The following is a 20,527-nucleotide window of genomic DNA, read 5'->3' as shown; positions in this document are numbered from 1 at the left end:
CAGTCCATGATCGATAGGTATATACGGAGTACACCCTACCCTATATGCCAACTCCATTATGCGTCGCGTCCGCTAGACTCCGGATCATTCATTCATGGCAGCATTTCACTATACAAACGCTGCCCTCGCAGATGCAGGTCCTTTATGTTATCCCTCGCATATATCACAAGTGACCGCCATTCTACGTATACACGTACGTCGTGTCTGGTGGGCACAAACATTCCTGATGGTTACAGAATCCTCCCCCCTCCTCCCCCCGCTCGTTGCACTCATCGGATCCTAATCGATTCACCATGATCCCTTGCTTCTCTTCCCGTGCCTCGCCGCCACATGAGGCCATTCGGGGATATTCCTCTCTCCTACTGCTTATCCCGCAGCGAGAGACAGTCGATTCCCCACCCGAGCTCGCATATCGGCCTCACCTCTTCTTGAATCCATCCTGCATGCCCGCCCTCATAACCCCACAGAGCACTCCGAAGCCAACTAACTACTAAACTTAACTGCCTGTAGTTGTCTTGCTTTGCCTGCAGGTTATGGAACCAAACATGTATCAAGACGAAGCTGCTTGGCTTGGTAGATTCAAACTACATAGTTTGCTCACCGGCCAACCAGTCGATAAAGCTCGACATGTCGTGCAAGCTGCGGAGGCATGCAAAGGTTGATGTTGAAAATCCAAATTCACATCATTGATACATCTGTGTTATGTACCGAACTCGAGTATTTGACGTCAAACACTCACTTATCCGACATGTTACAGACACCCACTCGGATATCTCTAACGCTTTTTTTTGTCCCCTCGCCATTGGCTCGATCGTTTCATCTTCAGATGAGCAAATCGAAACCTTTGTCTCGGCCTCGTGTCATGTTGCGTTGCTTGCCCCTCAGCCTATGCATGAATGCATACTGTTGAGGGCGAGGCCAAAACTGACATTCTCCGTGATCGGTGACTGCTTCATCTAGGCAAGACTAACGAAGTTGGTCGGCATGATAAAGCCCTTAGGCTCCATCAGAGGACCAAGGTGCATAATAGCCATGAGAATTGCAAAGTGCAAATGGCTCTCGCACAAGTCAATCAAATGTAATGTATCACATTATATGATGACAAGTTGTGAAATAGCGACAAGAAAACATGATATAAATAATAAGAAAAAAAAGAAAAAAAAAAGAAAAAGAAAAAAGAAAAAAGAAAAAGGAAAAAAAAAGAACCAATACTGAAAATGGTTAGATGGGGGGAAAGAGGCCAGAGAAATAAGAGAGTAAAAAGCAAAAAGGTTGAGGCAAAAGAGACAACGAAACAGGACACGACGACAGAGCAGTGTAAGCACAACAGGATAGGGTAGGGTATGACAAGACAAGACAAAGCAAATAATTAGCCGATCAGTCCTTGGTAGGCAAACATGGTGAAGCCATGACGGAATGAGACCTCAACCTGCGGGGTGGGGGTTCAAAGTTTATGAATTGGTCATTTATTATTAGGTACTCTGTATCTGTATCTGTATCTCTCTATCTTACTCTGTATCTGTGCTCGCTCGTAATCATTACATCTAGGTAATAATGATAGACTGCTATGCCGAAATGACACACCATTTCACGTATCGGCCATCATTAAACTTAGTCTGGGCATTGAGCCGTTACCCTCGGACTTGATCAATCAGACTCAAACTCTTAGTCTCTTGCTCTTGCGGACCGCATCTCGTCCGTCCGTCCGTCCACCTCATACGGCGGACGGGTTGGCCCGGAGCTGCCGTGCGCATCATCAATGGGCGGATGGGTATGTATGCGTACATATGTACGTATGTCCATCAGTGACAAACGATAACTAAAGAGTTTGCCATCTTATCCCGAGACTGGCATGGTTCGTCCGCGAATATCCCCAAGTCATCATGCTATTTTGAAATATTCGGGTTTCGCCAGACTTTGATTTGAATTGCACCGTCGTATCGAGCCTCCGCTTCGTCTCAGAGAACCAGGCAAAGGCATGAAGAACCTTCGTAAAGACCCATCACGCACAGGCACCTATTGACTACTAGGTCTGACTCTGACGGAGGCGAGCCATCAACGCATAGACGCATAATAAGAACGAGAGAATCCTAGATTCATATGCTTGCTCGCCAGGGGTGGGACGGACGGGCGGGCTCAGACTCAGACTCAGACTCAGACCTGGAGGCAAGGCAAATCAATCTTCCACCTACGGATACTCCAGGTACACCCATACCTGAGACAGACACTGCCCTTCCATGCGGTGTGAGAAGTGAGAAGTGAGAATGAGAATGGGAGAAGAGGGACGTAACATGGCATGTACAGATAGAGACGGACAGAGGCAAGAGGCAAACACAAAAAGCTTGCAATGAGGTGACGAGCCGTTTCTCTTTGTTTTGCTTTTGCTTTTCCCCCATGCCATGCGCCCTGCTTGTGGGCTAGGCTATGGCGGTTATGGTATGTAGCAAAGTATCAATCCTTGAGAGCGTGATACCACCAAAACGTTGTGTTTTTTCTTTTCTTTTTTCCCTTCCGATTGTCGGTAGTTGTCACATGAAAAGAAATGCCACCGGGATCTGTTTCCGTCTTTTCACATCCTTGAAAACTCAGCTTCTTTTTTATTGTGGCAGATCATTGCAGCACGCACAGTACAGTATGTATGTACGTCCGCACGCACATACATACATCACATCGCAAGCTAAACCGTTGCCTCTAGGCTCTTGCGCGAGGTATCAATGTATGTATGTACTGTATTCAGTGATTGCTGCACACTAATGCATCATTAGTAGGTGAGCGTCGCGTTCGTTTGGTTTATCAACCATAATGCTGCGAAATTGCGGACCCTCTGCAGGTGCAACATCAAATTATAGTCCAACAAAGTGAGGCTGTTTGACTTGTAGTAGCTAACTACTTAGGCAAATTCAACCTCTCTCGATCCATACCGAGCGTCTCATGAAGCATACATCCCAATCACATTCAATCCATCGCAGCAGATTCAAGTCACGCACGGAGCCTCGACCCCGACAGTATCTCAAGCTTGTTCCACGTGGGTTGGTAGGTTGGCAGCTTTCATCGAGGCCATGTCCAAGACCGTGCGGTGTCTGTTGATAAGGTTGGCGGAAAGGCCACCAGACTACTCGCATTGACAGGCCGTACGTATGTATGTATGTACTAGCATTGTAGACTGTCGTACCAACGACCAAAGGCTTGAAGGATCCGGTTGAGGCAGAATCGCTGTTTCGTTTTGGCCTCTGTATCCGTGTTTCGCTCGTATCACACGTATGTATCCGTACACCGGAAGGATCTATTATTGTCATGGTGTGGATAGTGTGTGCTTAATGGTGAAGCTCAAATTGCTCCTCCATCAACAGCAATGCACAATGTCTTGCATCAAACAAACCACAAAAGAAACTTGCTCGACTCGGATGGACCGAGGCTCTTGACCTCCCGCTCCATACATACCGTCGTAGATCGTCAACATGGATTGATAGAACTCAATCCGAACCAGTTCATCTTGTCGAGCGTCGAGGTGTGATCCTGCGCGATGCTGGGGTGCGATGTGAAACCTTCGAGAAGTCCCAAGGACATGGTCGGCGGAATGGCCAGTCGTCCTGGACAAGGGAAGCATTATTAGCGTTGGCTCCGGTTATTATCCAGCCAGGGGTACCCCGGCCACCAGCTGATTTTGAAGTTTTCTCCAGTCCTCCACACAGACGCTCTCATTTTATCTCTGTGGTATCACGCTCTTGAGATGACTCGCGGTCCAGTGCGCCATCCAATTCATATCGACTTTTACGGATATAAACGCAACAGTCAAATCGAATCGTCCATGTGCAACGACCGGTATCACCACCAGCCAGCCTCCAGGCACGTCCGATCCTGCATCGCGGGTATAGCCAGCCATCTCTCCAATCGAGGCCAGTCTGCGACTTTGGTTTTGAAGAGCTGCGGGTGTGACAAGGCAACCCCACTAATTCTCATCCTGGGTGCATGAACGCATTGGATTGCCGGGTGTCCTGGGCTTGGCTGGGGGACGTAAGACAAACGTTGATCAGTATCTGGCATCCTCTTACTACCCTCTGATAATTCAGGCATCGTCTCACACCGAATATCTGCAAGTCCAAGAGGTTTGCCACGGCGACACCACCTTTTAGCAAAGACGAGAACCATGAGATGGCCTGCGTAGCCACTTAGCATCAGCTCATGATTTTCATCAAGCTGAACTATAGATTTGACTCTGGTCAATTAGCACGGGACGACGATACTCTTTGGGACTGGCTAGCACCAAACTAAGTCTGGCACTGTCTGTACAGTATGTGAACAATCTGAGTCCTGAGAGGCGATCTTCCAGAATCATGCCAGTATGAAGGGTCCGGGCTGAACAACCAGCATATTGATTCGTTCGAGACTGTATGTATTTGGCCGGGCTAAAATCCGGGGAGCGTCCCAAAGGCCGGAGGACAGGGATTATTACAGCCTAAGTCTCCGGGGACCTTATCAACTAGACTGCCTGGCCACACGGCTACCTATCCGGGCCGTTGCCAAATCTCCAACGAGTCCCGCCAGTCCATCTCGAAACAGGGACTCCCTGACAGAGTGGCACCACCAAGGACACCCCTGGCTCGACCGTCCATCAGGGTCCCATCCACTCCTAGACGGTAAGGTCGACCTAGGCCCAGGTGAAGCCAAGCAACTCGCCTCCCAGAGACGCTCTACTGGGACGGACGTCATGATGGTATCGACAGATGTGTTGAGAGGTTTCATTGTGAGAATCGACTACACATCTTGAGTTTACACTTCTCGGGACGAATATCGGTGGCTAGTTTTGTCAATTGAGAAAATACATATTCAAGAATATTACGCCACAGTGGAAAGGCACTTGGGATTCCCAATGCGAGAACTTCTCTCACAAGCCTTGGCAGCCGCGGACACGGATTCAGATTGCCTACATACATACAGTCTGGGGCGTTTAGGCGTAGTTGGTGGCTCGCGGAACAAAACGAATCCAACACGTCGGATCCTCTCTTTTGCCTCGCTCTCAAAAGTGGTTAGCTCCCACAGATATCCAACTCGGCCAAGCTTGCACACCCACCCGCTGTTGCACCAGGATGTCGACACCCGGCTCCGCGAGACCAGAGCCTGCCACTAGCAAGACAATGGAGCTGTCGATGCCCTCAATGTTCAGGGCCTGTGCCATCTTGTGGTCTCTGCACGACGGGCGGTGTCGATAGCTTCAGAGCACGTTCTTGCAGAGACCTGTGAGGTGAAGAGAGTCTGCAAAAAGGCCCACAAAGAGGATCAGTGGAGCTGATAGCCCGAGCGAGCGAGCATACTGGTACAGAGGTAGTCGACTGACAGGCGGCCCAATAGCCCCAAACTCTTCAACATAGTCAACGCAATCGAGTAGCTTGCCACTGATCATATTTGCAAGTGGCCCATGGTGATTGCTGTTTGCATTTCTGCGGCCATCGCTTAAGATAGGCCACAACGATGCGCTGGGAAATCTTTTCGGCTGGGCCAGACACCATAAACAGCTACGTTGGAATAGGTAGACCCTGACAGTTTTGCTGTCTTGTACATAGCTGGTGATCTCTTTCTACTGAGCTATGCTTCGATGTGATCTAGGAATATGCGATGCGCCGCCCGTCTTTCAGGCAAAGGTAGGGCCTTGTTCTTTTGCAATCTGAGAGGTCTGAATATGTTTGTCCGCGGCACAAAGCCGTATACTCTACCAAAATGGCTTGCAAGGAAACTGCTTGTGTGACAGCCACAATTGGCTTTTGTTCTTGTTCCTGCATAACGGTGGCGGTCGCTTGGGAAAAAGCCCTGCCTGTTATGTTACTGCATCAGATTGGAACGTTGTCATGCAAGGTACGAAGAGTTGCCACCAATAAGTCGACATGGGCCAACGAGGGGGTCGCCCTACTAACGACACGAACTCACCCACTAGAGCTGACCCGAGCTGTCAACGGATCCTTGAGGACCTAGCAGGCACCCCAGAATCGTTAGCTGCCCGGCTGTTGGAGGCTATTTTGATGGATGACTTATACCTGAGGGGAAAGTTGAGATGCTCTGTTTATCAAAGAACATTGCGGGAATGATGTGAACATCAAGTGCTGTCGGAGGCACCTGTAGGAATTGCTCAAACGAAACAACTGTATGAACATGGCCTAAAGTCTGTGGTGGCTCCGAACTGGCAGCAAGATAATGACGGGTTTAGTGGTGAAGATTTTCAGGAATCTGGCATGGGCAAGCGTCTTTGCGGAGAATAGTTGATTGAGACGTGTGAGGAGGTTTGTATGGCTTTGCATTTGAAGGACTGAGAGTTGTACCAACAGACATACTGTACATCGAGCGGGCGCTCGTATGCATAAGCACGCACAAGTAGTTACTGACCAAGGGACAAGACCGAGTCCATCTTTGGACTAAAACATCATAATGGATTGAGTAAATATGGATCCTCGTGTGCATGTGCGAGCTCAGGTGCTTGTGCATCTGTGGCTTGCATCAGGAAATGAGAGGTCGATTTGTGCCTTGATTGTGCGTGGGGATGCGTCCAATATGCTCAGACCCATGCACTATTCCACATAATAGCATCCTCGTATGAAGTGTTCCTGGCTAATAATGCAACCCCAAAGCATAGCACCACAGTCAGGCACAGCGACTTTGTGCATCAGCTAAGGTTTCAGGATTGAGGATACCCTTATGCTGGCCAATGGGACACAACCCGAAGCTCTAGCCTGGCATCGGCGGACGGTCACAATTCGGTCCTGCTGTTCATAATAGGCAAGGTTAGAAATTATCAGTTATCCACTACTTCGTCTAGTCCGTACGCTGGTCCGTAACGTCGCGTCGTTCTCGAGGAGAGGAGATGATCGAGTATGGTGGGTCAAACCACGGTTGAGTCTTTGATAGTGAGGCGGAAACACGGGTAGAAACATTCGTATCAGAGACATCCAACGGAAGCCGTAAGAAGGCGAGACAAGCTTGGAGGACCACAAGCTATTGTCAATGCCAAGATTGAGTGTGGGCTGGATTTCACTCATGAATCGTGTGCAGTATTGATCACCGAAGCGTTTCACCTGTCCAAGATGAGTTTGACGATCGAAGGGTTCCGCACCGACGGTTTGGGACCTTCTGGAACGTCGAGCTTCCGCCCGAGGCAAGATAGAAGATCGCATGGTTCTGTACATTGGCCTGCGGGTATGGAGCAGGGAGCCTCATAAGCAACATGACAATTGCTCTGTTTGGAGTCTGTAACAATTCGGGGACATTACCGTCTGGGGCCAGCTGTCCCAGAGTATTGGAAACCATGTACGGATACTAACGGGATGCTTTCTGTCACAGCAGTCGCTTGGTGCTTGGTTTGCTGGAGAGCTCAAATTACTGCCCTCTTCACATTCGAAGTGCAGTATGCAAGACATTAGGCGAGATTTCTCTTATTCAATTTGGATACCGACAAGAAAAGGGACCCTGGTCCCGGCTTCCCGCTGAAGATTCATATGATCTAAATGGAGCTTTTGCTGCTGTGCAGATGCTCGTCTTACGGGAAGAGGCGACCATTCATCGTTTCATATAGATGCCATTAACATGACGGAACCCTTGAGATGAGGTCAAAGTTGGGATGACAGGCGCTTTGGCGCGAGAAGAGACCGTCGGACGCAGCAAGGAATCGAAAACATGGTGTTCCTGAACACCATATTAGAAGCCCGTGTTAGTGCAGATCTCGATCTGAGCGGTTTTCAACCATGTGGCCTGCCTGATCTGATATCGTACCTATTCTGACTCGCTGTGGGCGCAATCGTGAGACGAAAAAATAGCCAGCAAGCTGGAATAGGAAGGCACCGTTCTAGGCGAGTCAATTTTGGCTCTTCGGCCATGATGGTTACAACCAGCATGAGTGTGGTGCCATTGTGACTGTTGGTACTGATATGACGTTGCTTGACTCGATGTCGTTGCCAACAGCCTATTGCAGAATGGCACAGATGACCGAGCTGCACTACCCAACGTGCACTGGCTTGTTCGTGCACCCATAGCGGTTGGGATAGCTGGGGAGCTGAATCTGTGGCGTATTTAGAAGACCATGGTGCTCTTGGACCGTAGGTGATTGGGGCATTGAGGTGGACCGTACCTACTACGTATGTACATGCGGATGGAGGTTGAAACGAAGAGTAACTGGAGTACGGATAGTTAGTGAGTAGGTAATGGAGGCAGCCTGGGCAAAGTCCAGACAGCGAACAGGCGCATTTGAACGCCCAGGCCAGGCGGGACGAAGCCAGTGAAGAAGCCAAGACTCGATCGAACAGAACCTTCCCAAGAAGGGACTGGAAGTTGTTGACAATTGGTCGGGTTGGGGGCCGGACGTCAGTCTTCAGGGTCATGGGTTATATTGTACATATGTGTGTACATACACACTACTCCGTACGCAGTGACGGGACGAGATAGATGATGTGGACATCCAGGACTTTGGGTTTGCTGGGTAGGATTCTGACAGTCTGGGTACCGACTAGCCCTTATCCCAAGACGTGGAAGCTGGGATGCTTCTCTGACGTTACATTTAGAAGCCCTCGCGGCTTCCATTGGACCCGTTGGGACCCGTTGGCCAATTAACAGCGTTCACTAGAAAGGACGGCTGGCTGGGTCATGCTTATCCTTGTTTGAACATGTCAAATTACTTTATCCTGAGGGAAGTCGGATACCAATTGTTATGTAAGTATGTACTTACCTTGAGTCAGGGTTGGTTCCTACCTAGTTGACGATCGCATGACTGAAGCAATGATATTGAGCCCTTCCATAGGTACCTTAGGTATATCATGGAGTAAGTAGATAGCCTCGTCAATAATGGAGAGAAGCTTCGTAGAACAGTGGTCAACGATTAGTACCTTCGACTAGGTAAGCATGGGTAAAAAGATACGGCTGTGTCCTGCACAACGCAACGTACCTACCTACCTTAGGTACTAATGTAGGTACGTAGTTTGAAGGAACGGAAAGCTGTGCCTGCAATGCAACAGGCGACGTTTCTGCCACTTTCTGGTACCTGAACGGCAGAGCATTTAGGTACGCAATCAGTTTTAGCTTACTTAGGCTTAGGTTGCTGTTGCCCATCGTCATACGCTATGCGCAATAGACCACCCACCACTCCGTACATACGTACGTCTTCTCATCCACAACTCAACTGGCGCGCGCAGCGCCAACATGCTGGGTCAGATGTATGCTGGTGTGTAGCAGATAATAATGTACCTTAAGTTCAGCTCAGTTCAGGTACGAGATGCCAAGTTGCATTAGTGAGTCGTATGTACATACCTGATAGGTTAGTATAAGGTAATGCTTGGGCTTGGTCGCAGCTTGACCCAACTGGGTAGGTGCTGCTGGCGCTCCGTCCCGTCCAGCTTTTATGCAGAAAGACATTGGGTGATGAGACGTCCAAGAGCGCAACCGGGCTTGCCGCATAAAATTAATTCTCATCTCAACGGGGCTGTGTGGCCTTCCCAAGCCAGGCAGGCACCTAGGTATGGACTATTCTGGGCACCGATAACACGTTTGGGTACAGTGCGGGCCAGTTTAGTGACTCCACACAACGATTGCTGGTCTCTTCAACTCAACTTGCTGAATTTAGTGGCATCACTTCTGTATTGAGCTGGTAACTTGGCTCGCCCTCAAGCACTTGACTCGAGGATGGACTTTGTCCGAGATGGGTAACTTTACATGCTGACAACGAGCAGTCACAGCATCGCGATGCATATGCGAGTCAAACAAGACATGCGAAGTGATAGGCAAGACGAGGTTTTCACTGTACATAGAGAGAAGGATACCCTCAGGGGGCAAGAAAACACCGAACCTTGATATAAGGTGTCAAAATAAACTTGGCAAAGAGAAACCTAAACTTATGCTAAGTTGACCCAAGTATTTTCATCACTTAGGGTCAAGATCCTGAGTTTTCTTTCCTCCCTTAGGATGCCTACCTGCAACAAGCAATCACATCAGCCATAGACTTGGATCTCTGACAAGAACTGCAAAACGGCAATGGATCAGTCTTGCGAATCACCAATCAGGCGTCCGTTTCTCTCAATGTCTACCTACCCATTGTGTCATCAAAAGGTTTAACTTTTACTCGTTGTTTCAAACTTCCAGCTATATTCAACCATGATTGACAAAGCTGTCCACCGAGAAGGCTTGCCGCTCCATATCGTCATCTATACTCACGAGCTTGTGTCCAACCAGATACCGAAGTGCCCAGTCGTCAACACAGGCTCCTTCTGACCTTGAACTATCTATCCAGGCTATCTTACCAGTACGAAACAGCGTCGGCTGCTTTGACGGGATGAGTGACGTCGAACGCTCCACAGAGTCGAGTACATTCTTGTACATATGTATGTACATAATCGGCCAGAGCCCGCGTCGAGGTGATCAGCCAAGTCTGGAAATGAAGCAAGCGTCGTCTGTACCTTGCATAGCACATCCAGAGATGCATCGGGTGGAGGTGATACAACATAGCCCGACGAATGGAAGCGTGCATGTCGGCGCCCTTGACTGTGCAATGGCAAAAATGGAATTGAGGAGGTGCACAACGTTGTTCCGAGTGGCCAGTTTTGGAGTTGTGCACGGCCAGGATCCATTATGGACGTGCCCAATCCTCATTATGAACTTAGCATACAAGCTATTTATTATTCTGTTACAATGAGGCGCGGTGAGTCTAATGCACCTTGATGCATGGCGACTCGCCATGGCACTATCCTATCAGTGAACGGGATTATGCAGTTTCTGTGACGCGGTTTGCGGTTTGCGGTTTGCGTGCCACCTGGGGGTAGGGAGGCCGCTCATGGCGAGTGGTATTTGCACAATGGCGCGCGCACTTTGTCTAGAGCCATCGCATAACTCGCGGCGCGCCTGCCATCCTCGATACCCCACTGGTTGATGGGAGCCCAAACAAATGGAAGGGATAAGACGAGGGATGGGAGAAATGTGCATTGTGATGTGCTCATCACTAATGGCGGCTGTGGTATTCATTCCGTTCGTCGGAGGGCTGGATTATGCTGTGCTGGACTCGGGTTTGTGGGTGACGAACACACACATCACACACCAAGCGCGTACGCAAGCCAACCAACAAATAAGATAGTCAAAAAGGGAAGAATATGACAGACTACGGAAGAACGAGACACCAGACACGAGACATGGCACTTGTGCACACTCGCACAGGTCTTGCACAAGCGACCGAGGACCCTCCATTGCAAGCTTTTGGATTTTCGTGCCATCCCATCCTTCCATATGTATTTACAAGCATCCACATGAACATCCATACCTTATCCACTACTTTATGGCCGAGCTCGTTATTCAGTCGGCGCATGGGTTATTGCATTGGTGTATGTACATACAAAGTTGGGACTGGATAGGCTTCGGGGGGCTACTCATACCGCGGCGGGCCATCCGGCGACGGATAGGCTCGAGGTTCCCAGCCGATACCTACCGTCCAGAATTAGAAAAGCCAGTGGCTGCGCCATAGTGGTGTGGATGGGGAGCCGTGGCCCCATGGCCCGTACTGGCAAGACTGGCGGACGACTGCCATGCTTAGTACGCCCATGGGCTCAAGTTGAAGTAAGCCAGGGACGCCCAGGCCCGCACCTCATGTTTCCCTTGCCCCAGACATGACTTGGGTGCTTTGACAGGGGCCTGGGGGCACTCTGCCGTCTGGTCCGCCGCTGGGCCCTTGAGGGCGTGTGTGGGCGTGGGACAGATTGCGAGTGACAGGCCTGTGAACCAAAGAGTGAGGGTGGTGGATCCAGAGAATGGGATGTGGTGGTGGTGGATCATGATCCACAGCTCTCTGACCCTGGCTTGGTGATTGAGACACGACATGGAGGGTTTTCTAACTGACTGCCTATCGAGCACATCTGGTGTGAATACGCCAGGTCTCGCCGTCAGTACTTATCACTCCACGTCCCCGTGCTTGTCCACCCTTCGTTTCCCTCCTCATCGAAAGGTATGATCGACAACCGCGTCGGATCTCTGTAATACTTTCTTCTCTTTTATACCAGGTTCTTCCTTCTTTTGTGAATTGTTCTTATTTGCTGGATATCCTCGTTCCTCGAGAGTCCCTCACATTCATTATAACCACCTCTTGCGGCACTCTCGATATACTTGATAGATCTCTTGCTCTTGCTTCAACTTTCTTGGACTAGACTTGAGACCTTACATGTACAACAAGCACGTCCCCAATCCACGCACCTAATACCGAGTCTCAACTCCTCGTCCACTCTTTGGAACACCACAAAAGAACCGAACACCACACCTTCATTAGGCCGATTGCCAGTCAAGCAAACTATACATACACCAATACCTACCAACTTAATATCTAAACTCTCTGGCCCGCTAACACCACAGCCAACTCTAAAGGTTTGTGGAATCCTGCAAATACCAGACAATGGATATGTGGCTAACACGATGGGCTTGTATAGAAATGGATTCCACAATGATGCCCCAGGCCGTCGGCCAAGCTCCCTTCTATTTCTACAACCCTGAAGCCAAGCATGATATGCGACAACACTTTGCCCAACAGCAAATGCATATGTATCCCATGGTTCCTACACTGCCTTCAACTCCAGTCTACTCGCGGCCCAGCTCAGCCAGCAACTCTCAGCCCCCCACTCTGTACAGCAATGGCCCAGCAGTCATGACTCCTACTGCCTCGCCACAGCCTATGTTGCAGAAGCCCGCCATCTTGTTGGAGAATGAGCTGTACGAGAACTCGTATTTCCCTTCGACACCGCCTCTGTCGACATCAGGCAGTACCATTGGCAGCCCCAGCGCCTGCGAGGTGCTCCAGACCCCAATGAACCCCATGTTTTCTGGGCTGGATGGCATCGATGGCTTCAAGGAGGCTCTTGAGCCTGTTGAGACTGCAGTGCTCGACTGGTCCAACTGCGGATCTCCCCCAATGACACCTGGTAAGTCTACTTTTTATCTCAAAGCCTCCAATTGCCGGATCGCGCAATGGTGTTGTGCCGCAAGCTCGGGCTTGGGCCTATTTTTGGGCCCGGTAGCGGGAAGGATGGTGGTGCTGACGTTGGCCGTCGCTATCTCGGCCCAATCACCTTCTGAGGCGCAGACCTGCAGTGCGCTGTCCCAGTGCCTGAACAGTGGAGCAAACACGGGAATGACCTGATGGAGACTAACTGTGCATGATAGTGTACCTTCAATCTCAGCTCGGCAAAGTTCCCTCTCTTAGCAACACCGCCAGCGACCTCGTGTCCACCCCGTCTCTGTCTCCCTCACCCGCGCCTTATGCCCGCTCTGTCTCTACACCGGATCTGGACGTCGACTTCTGTGACCCAAGGAATCTGACTGTCGGTACTGGTGCCATCAACAGCACCCTCGCCCCTGAATTCACTCTCGACGAGATCAAGGTTGAGCCCAAGATTACTGCTCAATCTTTTGACTTTAACCCTGCTGTTCCCCACGGGCTCCCCACCTTCGAAGACTTTTCTGATTTCGAGTCTGAGGACGATTTCGTCAACAGCCTTGTCAATCTCTCTGAGCAACCTGCCGCTGCTTCTGCTGACATCACCCGACCTCGGGCTTGCACTGGCTCCTCAGTTGTTTCCCTAGGGCACGGCAGCTTCATCGGTGACGAGGACCTTTCATTTGACGACAACGAGGCCTTCCAGTTTCCCTCTCATCCCAGCCCTTCAGTCTCCTGCGCGTCCCAGGACTGCCACAAGGACAAGCGTACCAAGAAGACTCACGTCAAGGAGAGCAGCGCTGGCCCTGTCATGAACATGGCTGCATCCGCTACTGAATCCGGTAACACTCAGGATTCTTCCAACCGGGCTGCTGAACCTAGCGACTCTGCTGCCTCATCTGGCTCAGAGGGTTCCCCTGCTCCTCTCCCCGCCCCCGCCAACCGCCGCGGTCGTAAGCAGTCCCTCACCGAGGACCCTTCAAAGACCTTTGTCTGTGATCTGTGCAACCGTCGCTTCCGCCGCCAGGAACACCTCAAGCGCCACTACCGTTCTCTGCACACCCAAGAGAAGCCTTTCGAGTGCAATGAGTGTGGCAAGAAGTTCTCCAGAAGCGACAACCTGGCCCAGCATGCTCGAACCCATGGTAGCGGTGCCATCGTCATGAACCTCATTGATGACGACTCACACGCATATGATGCCTCCATGATCCCTCCCACGGCCGAAGATTACAGCAACTACGGCAAGGTCCTGTTCCAGATTGCCTCTGAGATCCCTGGCAGTGCAAGTGAAATGTCATCTGATGAGGGTAGCGATCAGGGCAAGAAGAAGCGCAAGCGCTCTGACTAAATGGTTCATCAATCATACATCATTCAAAATGCTCAAGAAAGCGAGTCGATTATCTTGACATACGCCCGATACGACGCTGACGACCTTCTTCTTCTTCGGCTACCCGTTCAATTTTGACGGTGGCATTTGGGTCACGGAACATTTTTCCATTTAGGTTACAACCTTCGGTAAAAAGGAGTCTTCACACACAAAAGAGTGCAAGCGATAATGAATGCATTTACACGTCGTCACTATACCTGTATCAACAATATCCACAGCCTCGCTATGCATCACGACACTAGGGAGGACATTTGATTTCATGGGTTTCTTGTTTTTGTTGAAGAATTGCAATGCATCGCCCAGGTCAGCCATGCGACACAGCTGGTTATACTTGGGTTTCTGGTGACTTTATTCAATGGACACAACTGGCGCGAGAGGGGAAAAATTATTTGGTTTTGAGAACATTTGGGAGCGGCTCCTCACTTCACGTCAGAATGGTGATGGATGAGTTTGCCAACGACAACGACCACCATAGAAACTTGGCGGCTTGCCGTTCTTTACACTCGTTGTAATCATCCCGCGCGGTTGGAAGCTGGAACTGAAAGCTCGCCGGGACGACGGTATCACTTGAGAGCAGTGGGAGATGAAGGTGAAGGCGTCTGTCTTTTTAATCTTCTTCCATATTCTTGTGTTTACTCTGATTCTTTGTCTGTCGTTTGCCTGTTGCTGGAATTTTAGAGATGTCGAGTACAGGAGTGTGCCGGTCACAGTCATTGACAGACGCTCATCCTCACAACAATTCATGTACAATTTAGAAGTTTGGTCTATTGATCAACAATTTACACAATGCTGCCACACATCTGCTTCATCTTGCCTGTGACTCCATTCTTGATCACCACCTTTACAGTACACTGACGTAACTCCTTATTACGGCTACGTGATGTTACCTGGATCCTCCGAACCGTTAACTGAGAATTATACCAACCTTCTAAAGACTTATGGTATGACCCACGGGAACTTGTGTGAAACCTGGCTGAGCCACACGCGCGTCAACAGCTTGGCCACGATTCCCTCCGACAGGACTTCTTGGTGTAACTACTATATCTTTGGCCGGCTGGCCGGCTGGCGACCTATCTGCCTCTCTGTAGTCTCTTCCCCATTTGTCGACGGATCTTTCAGTCGAGGCTAAATGTTAGGTCGGAATAGAAAAGTCCAGTTCGGATCGGCGATCTTGTGTGGCGCCTTGGGCGCTCAGGGACGAAGACCTTGTCCGTGCTGTCCGTGTTGGCGCCGGTGTTGGTGTTGAAAATCTCAGGATAGCGCAGTCTGTCGGTGGGACTGATTGATTACCTTACTCGCGACGTGACATGAGTAGTAGGTGATGTACATGGGATCCGTATCGTTTACCTAAAACTTGATGCTGAACCAAAGACCCTGGATTGCCATCTCGTACCGTCTTCGGGTGATCTTCACTGCCGGGTCGACTCCCCGTCACTACTGTAGGTCCAATACAAAGAGGACCCTGAGCCCGAGGCGGAGATGAGGTAGAGACGAGGAGACGAGGAAATGATTGTGCATATGGGATGGGACTTTGGCGGCCGAATTTCACTGGATTGCCATTCTCCCATTCTTCCATTGATATTGACAACTCGCCGCTTTTCCGTTCCAAACATTTACATTGGATCCGGCTGGTCAAAGTCGAGGTCTCGGGGAAAAGATAAGCTCTTGGCTTGGTAGACAAAAGCGTTGTTGGTTCATCCGAGAGGGCTTGCTCGACTAGATCGCAACCGGGCACTTGTTTATTTCGTCTTAGTTTAGCCAAACCCCAAGATGAAACACGGTGAACTGACTTTCTCATACCTTTCTCGGAGAGGTAGCTCACAAGCTAACAAAAGCTTCAGTATCGCAAAATTCCCAAGGACCTACCTTAGCTTACCTACCTACCTTACTAAGTTGGGTCCACGGGGTCCACAGACAAACCAGCCTAAAACATCCATCACCAAATGAATTAGCTTGGCGCTATCAATATCTCTTCTTACACCACACACCTCGTCCCAATTCACCACCAAACTCCGCTACACTATTCCGTACACCACATCAAATGTCCGCTCCTAATTAAAAGTACGCCAGAGGCTTTCTTCAAACCTTCCACCCCGTCTTTAGAATAATTATTAAATTACTGCTAGAACTATTCTTCAGGTCTCATTTCCCAGCCTCCAAGTTAGCTGCCTACTTGCTGACTGGGTACAACTTCCGTAGAACAGTGTCTGGCCAACGAACACTGTCATACCTTATCAACCATGTCTTCTGAAAAGCTCAATGTCATTGCTCTTATCTCGGGAGGCAAAGATAGCTTCTTCAGCCTGATCCACTGTATCGGGCACGGCCATCAGATCGTGGCTCTTGCAAATCTGTTCCCAGGACCAGGACCAGACTCAAGTTCTGCTATTTCAGGAGGACAATCACCTTTCCGCCGGGAAGACGCCACCAAGGCTGGATCAGAGACCAATCTCCAGACACCTTCGGATCTCTCATCTCCCGTGGGCTTCCAGCATATCGATCCAGGTACCCGGACACCCCAGCCGCCCGGCCCTGCCACAGGGGATCATGACAGCCTTCGGGAAGCCCAGGGCGCCGGGGAATCTTCCGACACGGACCTCAATAGTTTCATGTACCAAACAGTCGGGCACGAAGTCCTTCCCCTCTATGCCGATGCAACTGGCCTACCGTTGTATCGGCTACCCATCACTGGACGTGCGGTTCGTCATGAGAGGGACTACGATGCCACGGCTAATACCCAGGACAAGGTCCAGGACAGTGACGAGACGGAGTCCATGCTTCCATTGTTACAGTCCATCATCGCCCGCCACCCAGAGGCTAATGCTGTTTGCGCCGGTGCCATCCTCTCCACCTACCAGCGCACCCGTGTTGAGTCAATAGCACTGCGCCTAGGTCTCGTGCCCCTGGCCTACTTATGGCAGTATCCAGTCTTGCCAACCCCATCCGCAGACATCTCAGCCGATACACAGTTGTTGCTTGATATGGCCAATGTTGGATTAGAGGCACGGATCATCAAGGTTGCCAGTGCTGGGTTAGACGAGAACCATCTCTGGGAACGTGTGTCAAGCGAAGCAGGCTCGAGCCGTGTCAAGAACGCATTACGCAAGTTTGGCTCAGCTCAAGGTGCGGCAGCCCTAGGAGAAGGTGGTGAATTCGAGTCACTCGTCTTGGACGGCCCATCTTCCGTGTTTAAGAAGCGAATCGTTATCCCGGAACAAGGGCGTAGGATAGTGCGTGAAGGAGGTGGTTGCTCCTGGCTAATGCTGGGTGGCGCACTGTTAGAAGACAAGCATGATGCTACAGCCAAACCAGCTGCTCGGATTCCCAATCTCCTCGATCCTCGCTTCAAGACTGTATTTGACGACCTGCCGCAACCCATGAACGAGTTGAAAGCCGCAAAGGCTTGCTTGACGTTACTATCCCAAGATGCGGGAACCTTCACTACCGATAGCGAGGTTCTGCGTTGGTCCGTACTTCCAGACCTGGGGTTGGGTGAAATGTCAATACAGGATGAAACCGCCCAGGTCGTAGAGAAGATCAGAGATTTGGTGTCAGGGGCCGGTGTTCAACTTTCTCAGATCACAAGTACTATCATCATATTAAGGCGCATGTCAGACTTTCCTCAGGTCAATGGCGAGTACGGCAAGATATTCACCAAGCCAAACCCACCATCGCGAGTGACCATTTCGTGTGGTGACCTCATGCCGGCTGGTGTAAATATTGCCATCTCCTTAGCTGCTCCTACACCTAGAGCGACGCAGGACCGCAATGGTCTCCATGTCCAGTCCAGGTCATACTGGGCACCTGCAAACATTGGCCCATACAGTCAGGCGATAGACGTGCCCGTGGCAGCTCAAGGCCAGCCTACAGGTCTTCGGTGTATCTCCATTGCCGGTCAAATACCCTTGATTCCAGCAACAATGGTCCTCCCTTCCACGCCTGAGAAGCCACATGAGCTTCAAATTGTCCTATCTCTGCAACATTTGTGGCGAATTGGTCAGGAGATGAAAATCCAGTGGTGGACAAGCTCAGTTGCTTATTTTCCTCGTGCCAACTCGTCTGAAATCCAGAGGAGCGCCCAGCTGGCAGGGTATGCTTGGAAACAAGCACACGGATCCCCGGATGAGGAGGTGGACGGTGATAACGGTCCTGATCTTTGGGACTTGAAATACAACCCTGCTTACATGTCACTTGGTAACGATGACAAGATAGCCCGAAAGGCCCTTCCAGACTGGGAGGCACTGACTCTACGTCAACAGAATGAGCCTGAGACTGGTATCCCGCCTATGTTTGCTGCTGAAGTGGAAGAGCTACCACGGCAGGCTGCTGTGGAGTGGCACGCTCACAACGGCCTTTCTGGAATTGAAGAGGCGAGTTTTTCGATGTGTGCATTGCCTGAGCTCACGCTTCCAGGCTGGAAAACATGGCATTCAGCCGTCACAACCACAAGTGCTACTGTAATCTACAGTACAGCAGCATATTATCATGCTGATAGGCTTCATTCTGCTTCCCTGGACATCTTGAAGATTGATATGTGCAAAGTCATGCAGGAATCACTCCATGAACTCCATCCTCATGGGCCAGAAACGGTACAAACCAAATTGGCCTTGGTGTATGCAGATGCGTCTCAAATAGTCTCCATATGGAACAACCTTGGAGATGAAAGCGAAATGACACTTATCCCGTGCCGGTCAATCTGGTCGTCTGATGGACAAAGTGTTATTATTCTGGGCTTGTTTGAAACAGTCTTCATACGAGGGCCATGACTCCATGACTGATTGTATGAATGCATATATAAGAATTTACCAACTTTAAAATGTCTTCTAGGTATGTCCAACACCCTCTTATGCACACCCAGATTTGTACCATAGGCAAAGATGTTGGGGCAAGCCAAGTCTCAGAGGCGGAGACGATGGTGTTTAACTGGTTTACAAAATACATATCCAATACTATCCGATGTGTCGTCTCCAATTTGTACCATAATCCTATTCCGAAATGTTTGTTCCTAAGCACTGACGTATTTCATGTGTTGAGGCGGATATCTGTCACCGGCAGGCGTGAAAGATGCAAGTAGCGTGTCGATGTCGCTCAAGTCCTCCTCTGTAAGATCGATGATTGTCGCGTTCTCGCGGATACGGCCAGGCTTGGTAGAGCCAGGGATGGGCACGATCGTAGGCATCCCAGGGCGACGAGAGAGTGATAAGAGCCAATTGATGGCGATCTGGCTTACCGTGCATCCCTTCTTCTTTGCAAGGGCTTCGATATCATCAACTAGCTGGATATTCTTGCGGAAATTGTCGCCTTGCCAGCGTGGGTGGATCTTGGCACGCATGTCATTCTCTGGAAGATCCTCGACAGACTTGATCTGACCTCCAAGGAAACCCCGTCCTAGGGGTGCTAGAATTCTGTGTCAGTGAAGGTGCCACTTCCCGAAATATTGGAGTAGAGTAGTTACAATAAGCAAGAACTGGGATGTCAAGTTCGCCACAAACCTCGAGCAGGCCGTTGGTCAGAGGGTCCGTGGTGAATAATGAAAGCTCAATCTCGAGTGCAGTAATCTCGAACTTCTTTGCAGCACTTCGGAGTGTGTTGGCGTTGAGCTCGCTGCACGAGATGCCGTCGATTTTGCCATCCTTGACGTAGTCGTTGATTGCTGCCAGAGTGTCTTCCTCGTAGTCAACATTGGGGTCCTTGCGGCCGATTTCGAAGGAAGCTATCCGACCAACGGGACCCAGGGTCTCGAGGCAGTCATCGATACTGCGGCGGATATTCTCCTTGGTCCCGAGAGGAACGTAGTTAGGGCCCAGGCCCCCCTTGATGGTGAGTACAATTCGATCAGCATCTTCTGGATACCTTTCAAGGTATCGGCGCATGAGAGCTAGTGAGTTTGCATCAGGAGGTCCATAGAACTCTCCACCGTTGAACCAGTTACAACCCGAGTCAAGGGCGGTGCGAATGGCGGCGAAAGCGTCCTCGTCAGGTAGAGGACGCGCAGTCAGGCCTTGGGAGTCGTTAGCATAGTAACAATAAGAAGGTGTGGTTCATCAAGGGAGATGAGTACCCATGAGACCAAAGCCGATAGGGCCAACCTTCTTGCCGAGGATTTGGTGAGCCATGATGAGTTTGGTGGAAGTGGAAGTAATGTATATAGGAAGATGAAGATAGGTATCTGCTGGAGAGGAAGTTGTTTAGAACAGTATGATGCG

At 50.3% G+C, this 20,527-nt stretch overlaps 3 protein-coding genes across 3 annotated transcripts; 2 read left to right on the top strand and 1 right to left on the bottom strand.

Moving 5' to 3' along the window:
- Nucleotides 1-12,448: 12,448 nt before the first annotated feature.
- J7337_002634 (uncharacterized protein) lies at nucleotides 12,449-14,282 on the top strand (the record flags this gene model as incomplete). Its single annotated transcript, XM_044820361.1, has 2 exons — nucleotides 12,449-12,920; nucleotides 13,162-14,282. The coding sequence occupies 2 exons, from the start codon at nucleotides 12,449-12,451 to the stop codon at nucleotides 14,280-14,282; spliced, it is 1,593 nt and encodes a 530-aa protein (XP_044684661.1).
- A 2,279-nt stretch (nucleotides 14,283-16,561) lies between these two features.
- J7337_002633 (uncharacterized protein) lies at nucleotides 16,562-18,852 on the top strand (the record flags this gene model as incomplete). Its single annotated transcript, XM_044820360.1, has 2 exons — nucleotides 16,562-18,778; nucleotides 18,817-18,852. 2 exons carry the CDS (start codon nucleotides 16,562-16,564, stop codon nucleotides 18,850-18,852), a joined length of 2,253 nt encoding a protein of 750 aa, XP_044684660.1.
- Nucleotides 18,853-19,326: 474 nt separating this feature from the next.
- Nucleotides 19,327-20,437, bottom strand: J7337_002632 (uncharacterized protein; the record flags this gene model as incomplete). The annotated part of the gene is made up of 3 exons (XM_044820359.1): nucleotides 19,327-19,718; nucleotides 19,777-20,322; nucleotides 20,383-20,437. The coding sequence occupies 3 exons, from the start codon at nucleotides 20,435-20,437 to the stop codon at nucleotides 19,327-19,329; spliced, it is 993 nt and encodes a 330-aa protein (XP_044684659.1).
- Between the last annotated feature and the right edge of the window lie 90 nt (nucleotides 20,438-20,527).

Source organism: Fusarium musae, chromosome 2 (assembly GCF_019915245.1).
Source record: "Fusarium musae strain F31 chromosome 2, whole genome shotgun sequence".
In the NCBI taxonomy this organism is placed as follows: domain Eukaryota; kingdom Fungi; phylum Ascomycota; class Sordariomycetes; order Hypocreales; family Nectriaceae; genus Fusarium; species Fusarium musae.
Note: the sequence above shows the minus strand (reverse complement) of the source record. Positions and strands in the feature narration are given on the sequence as shown.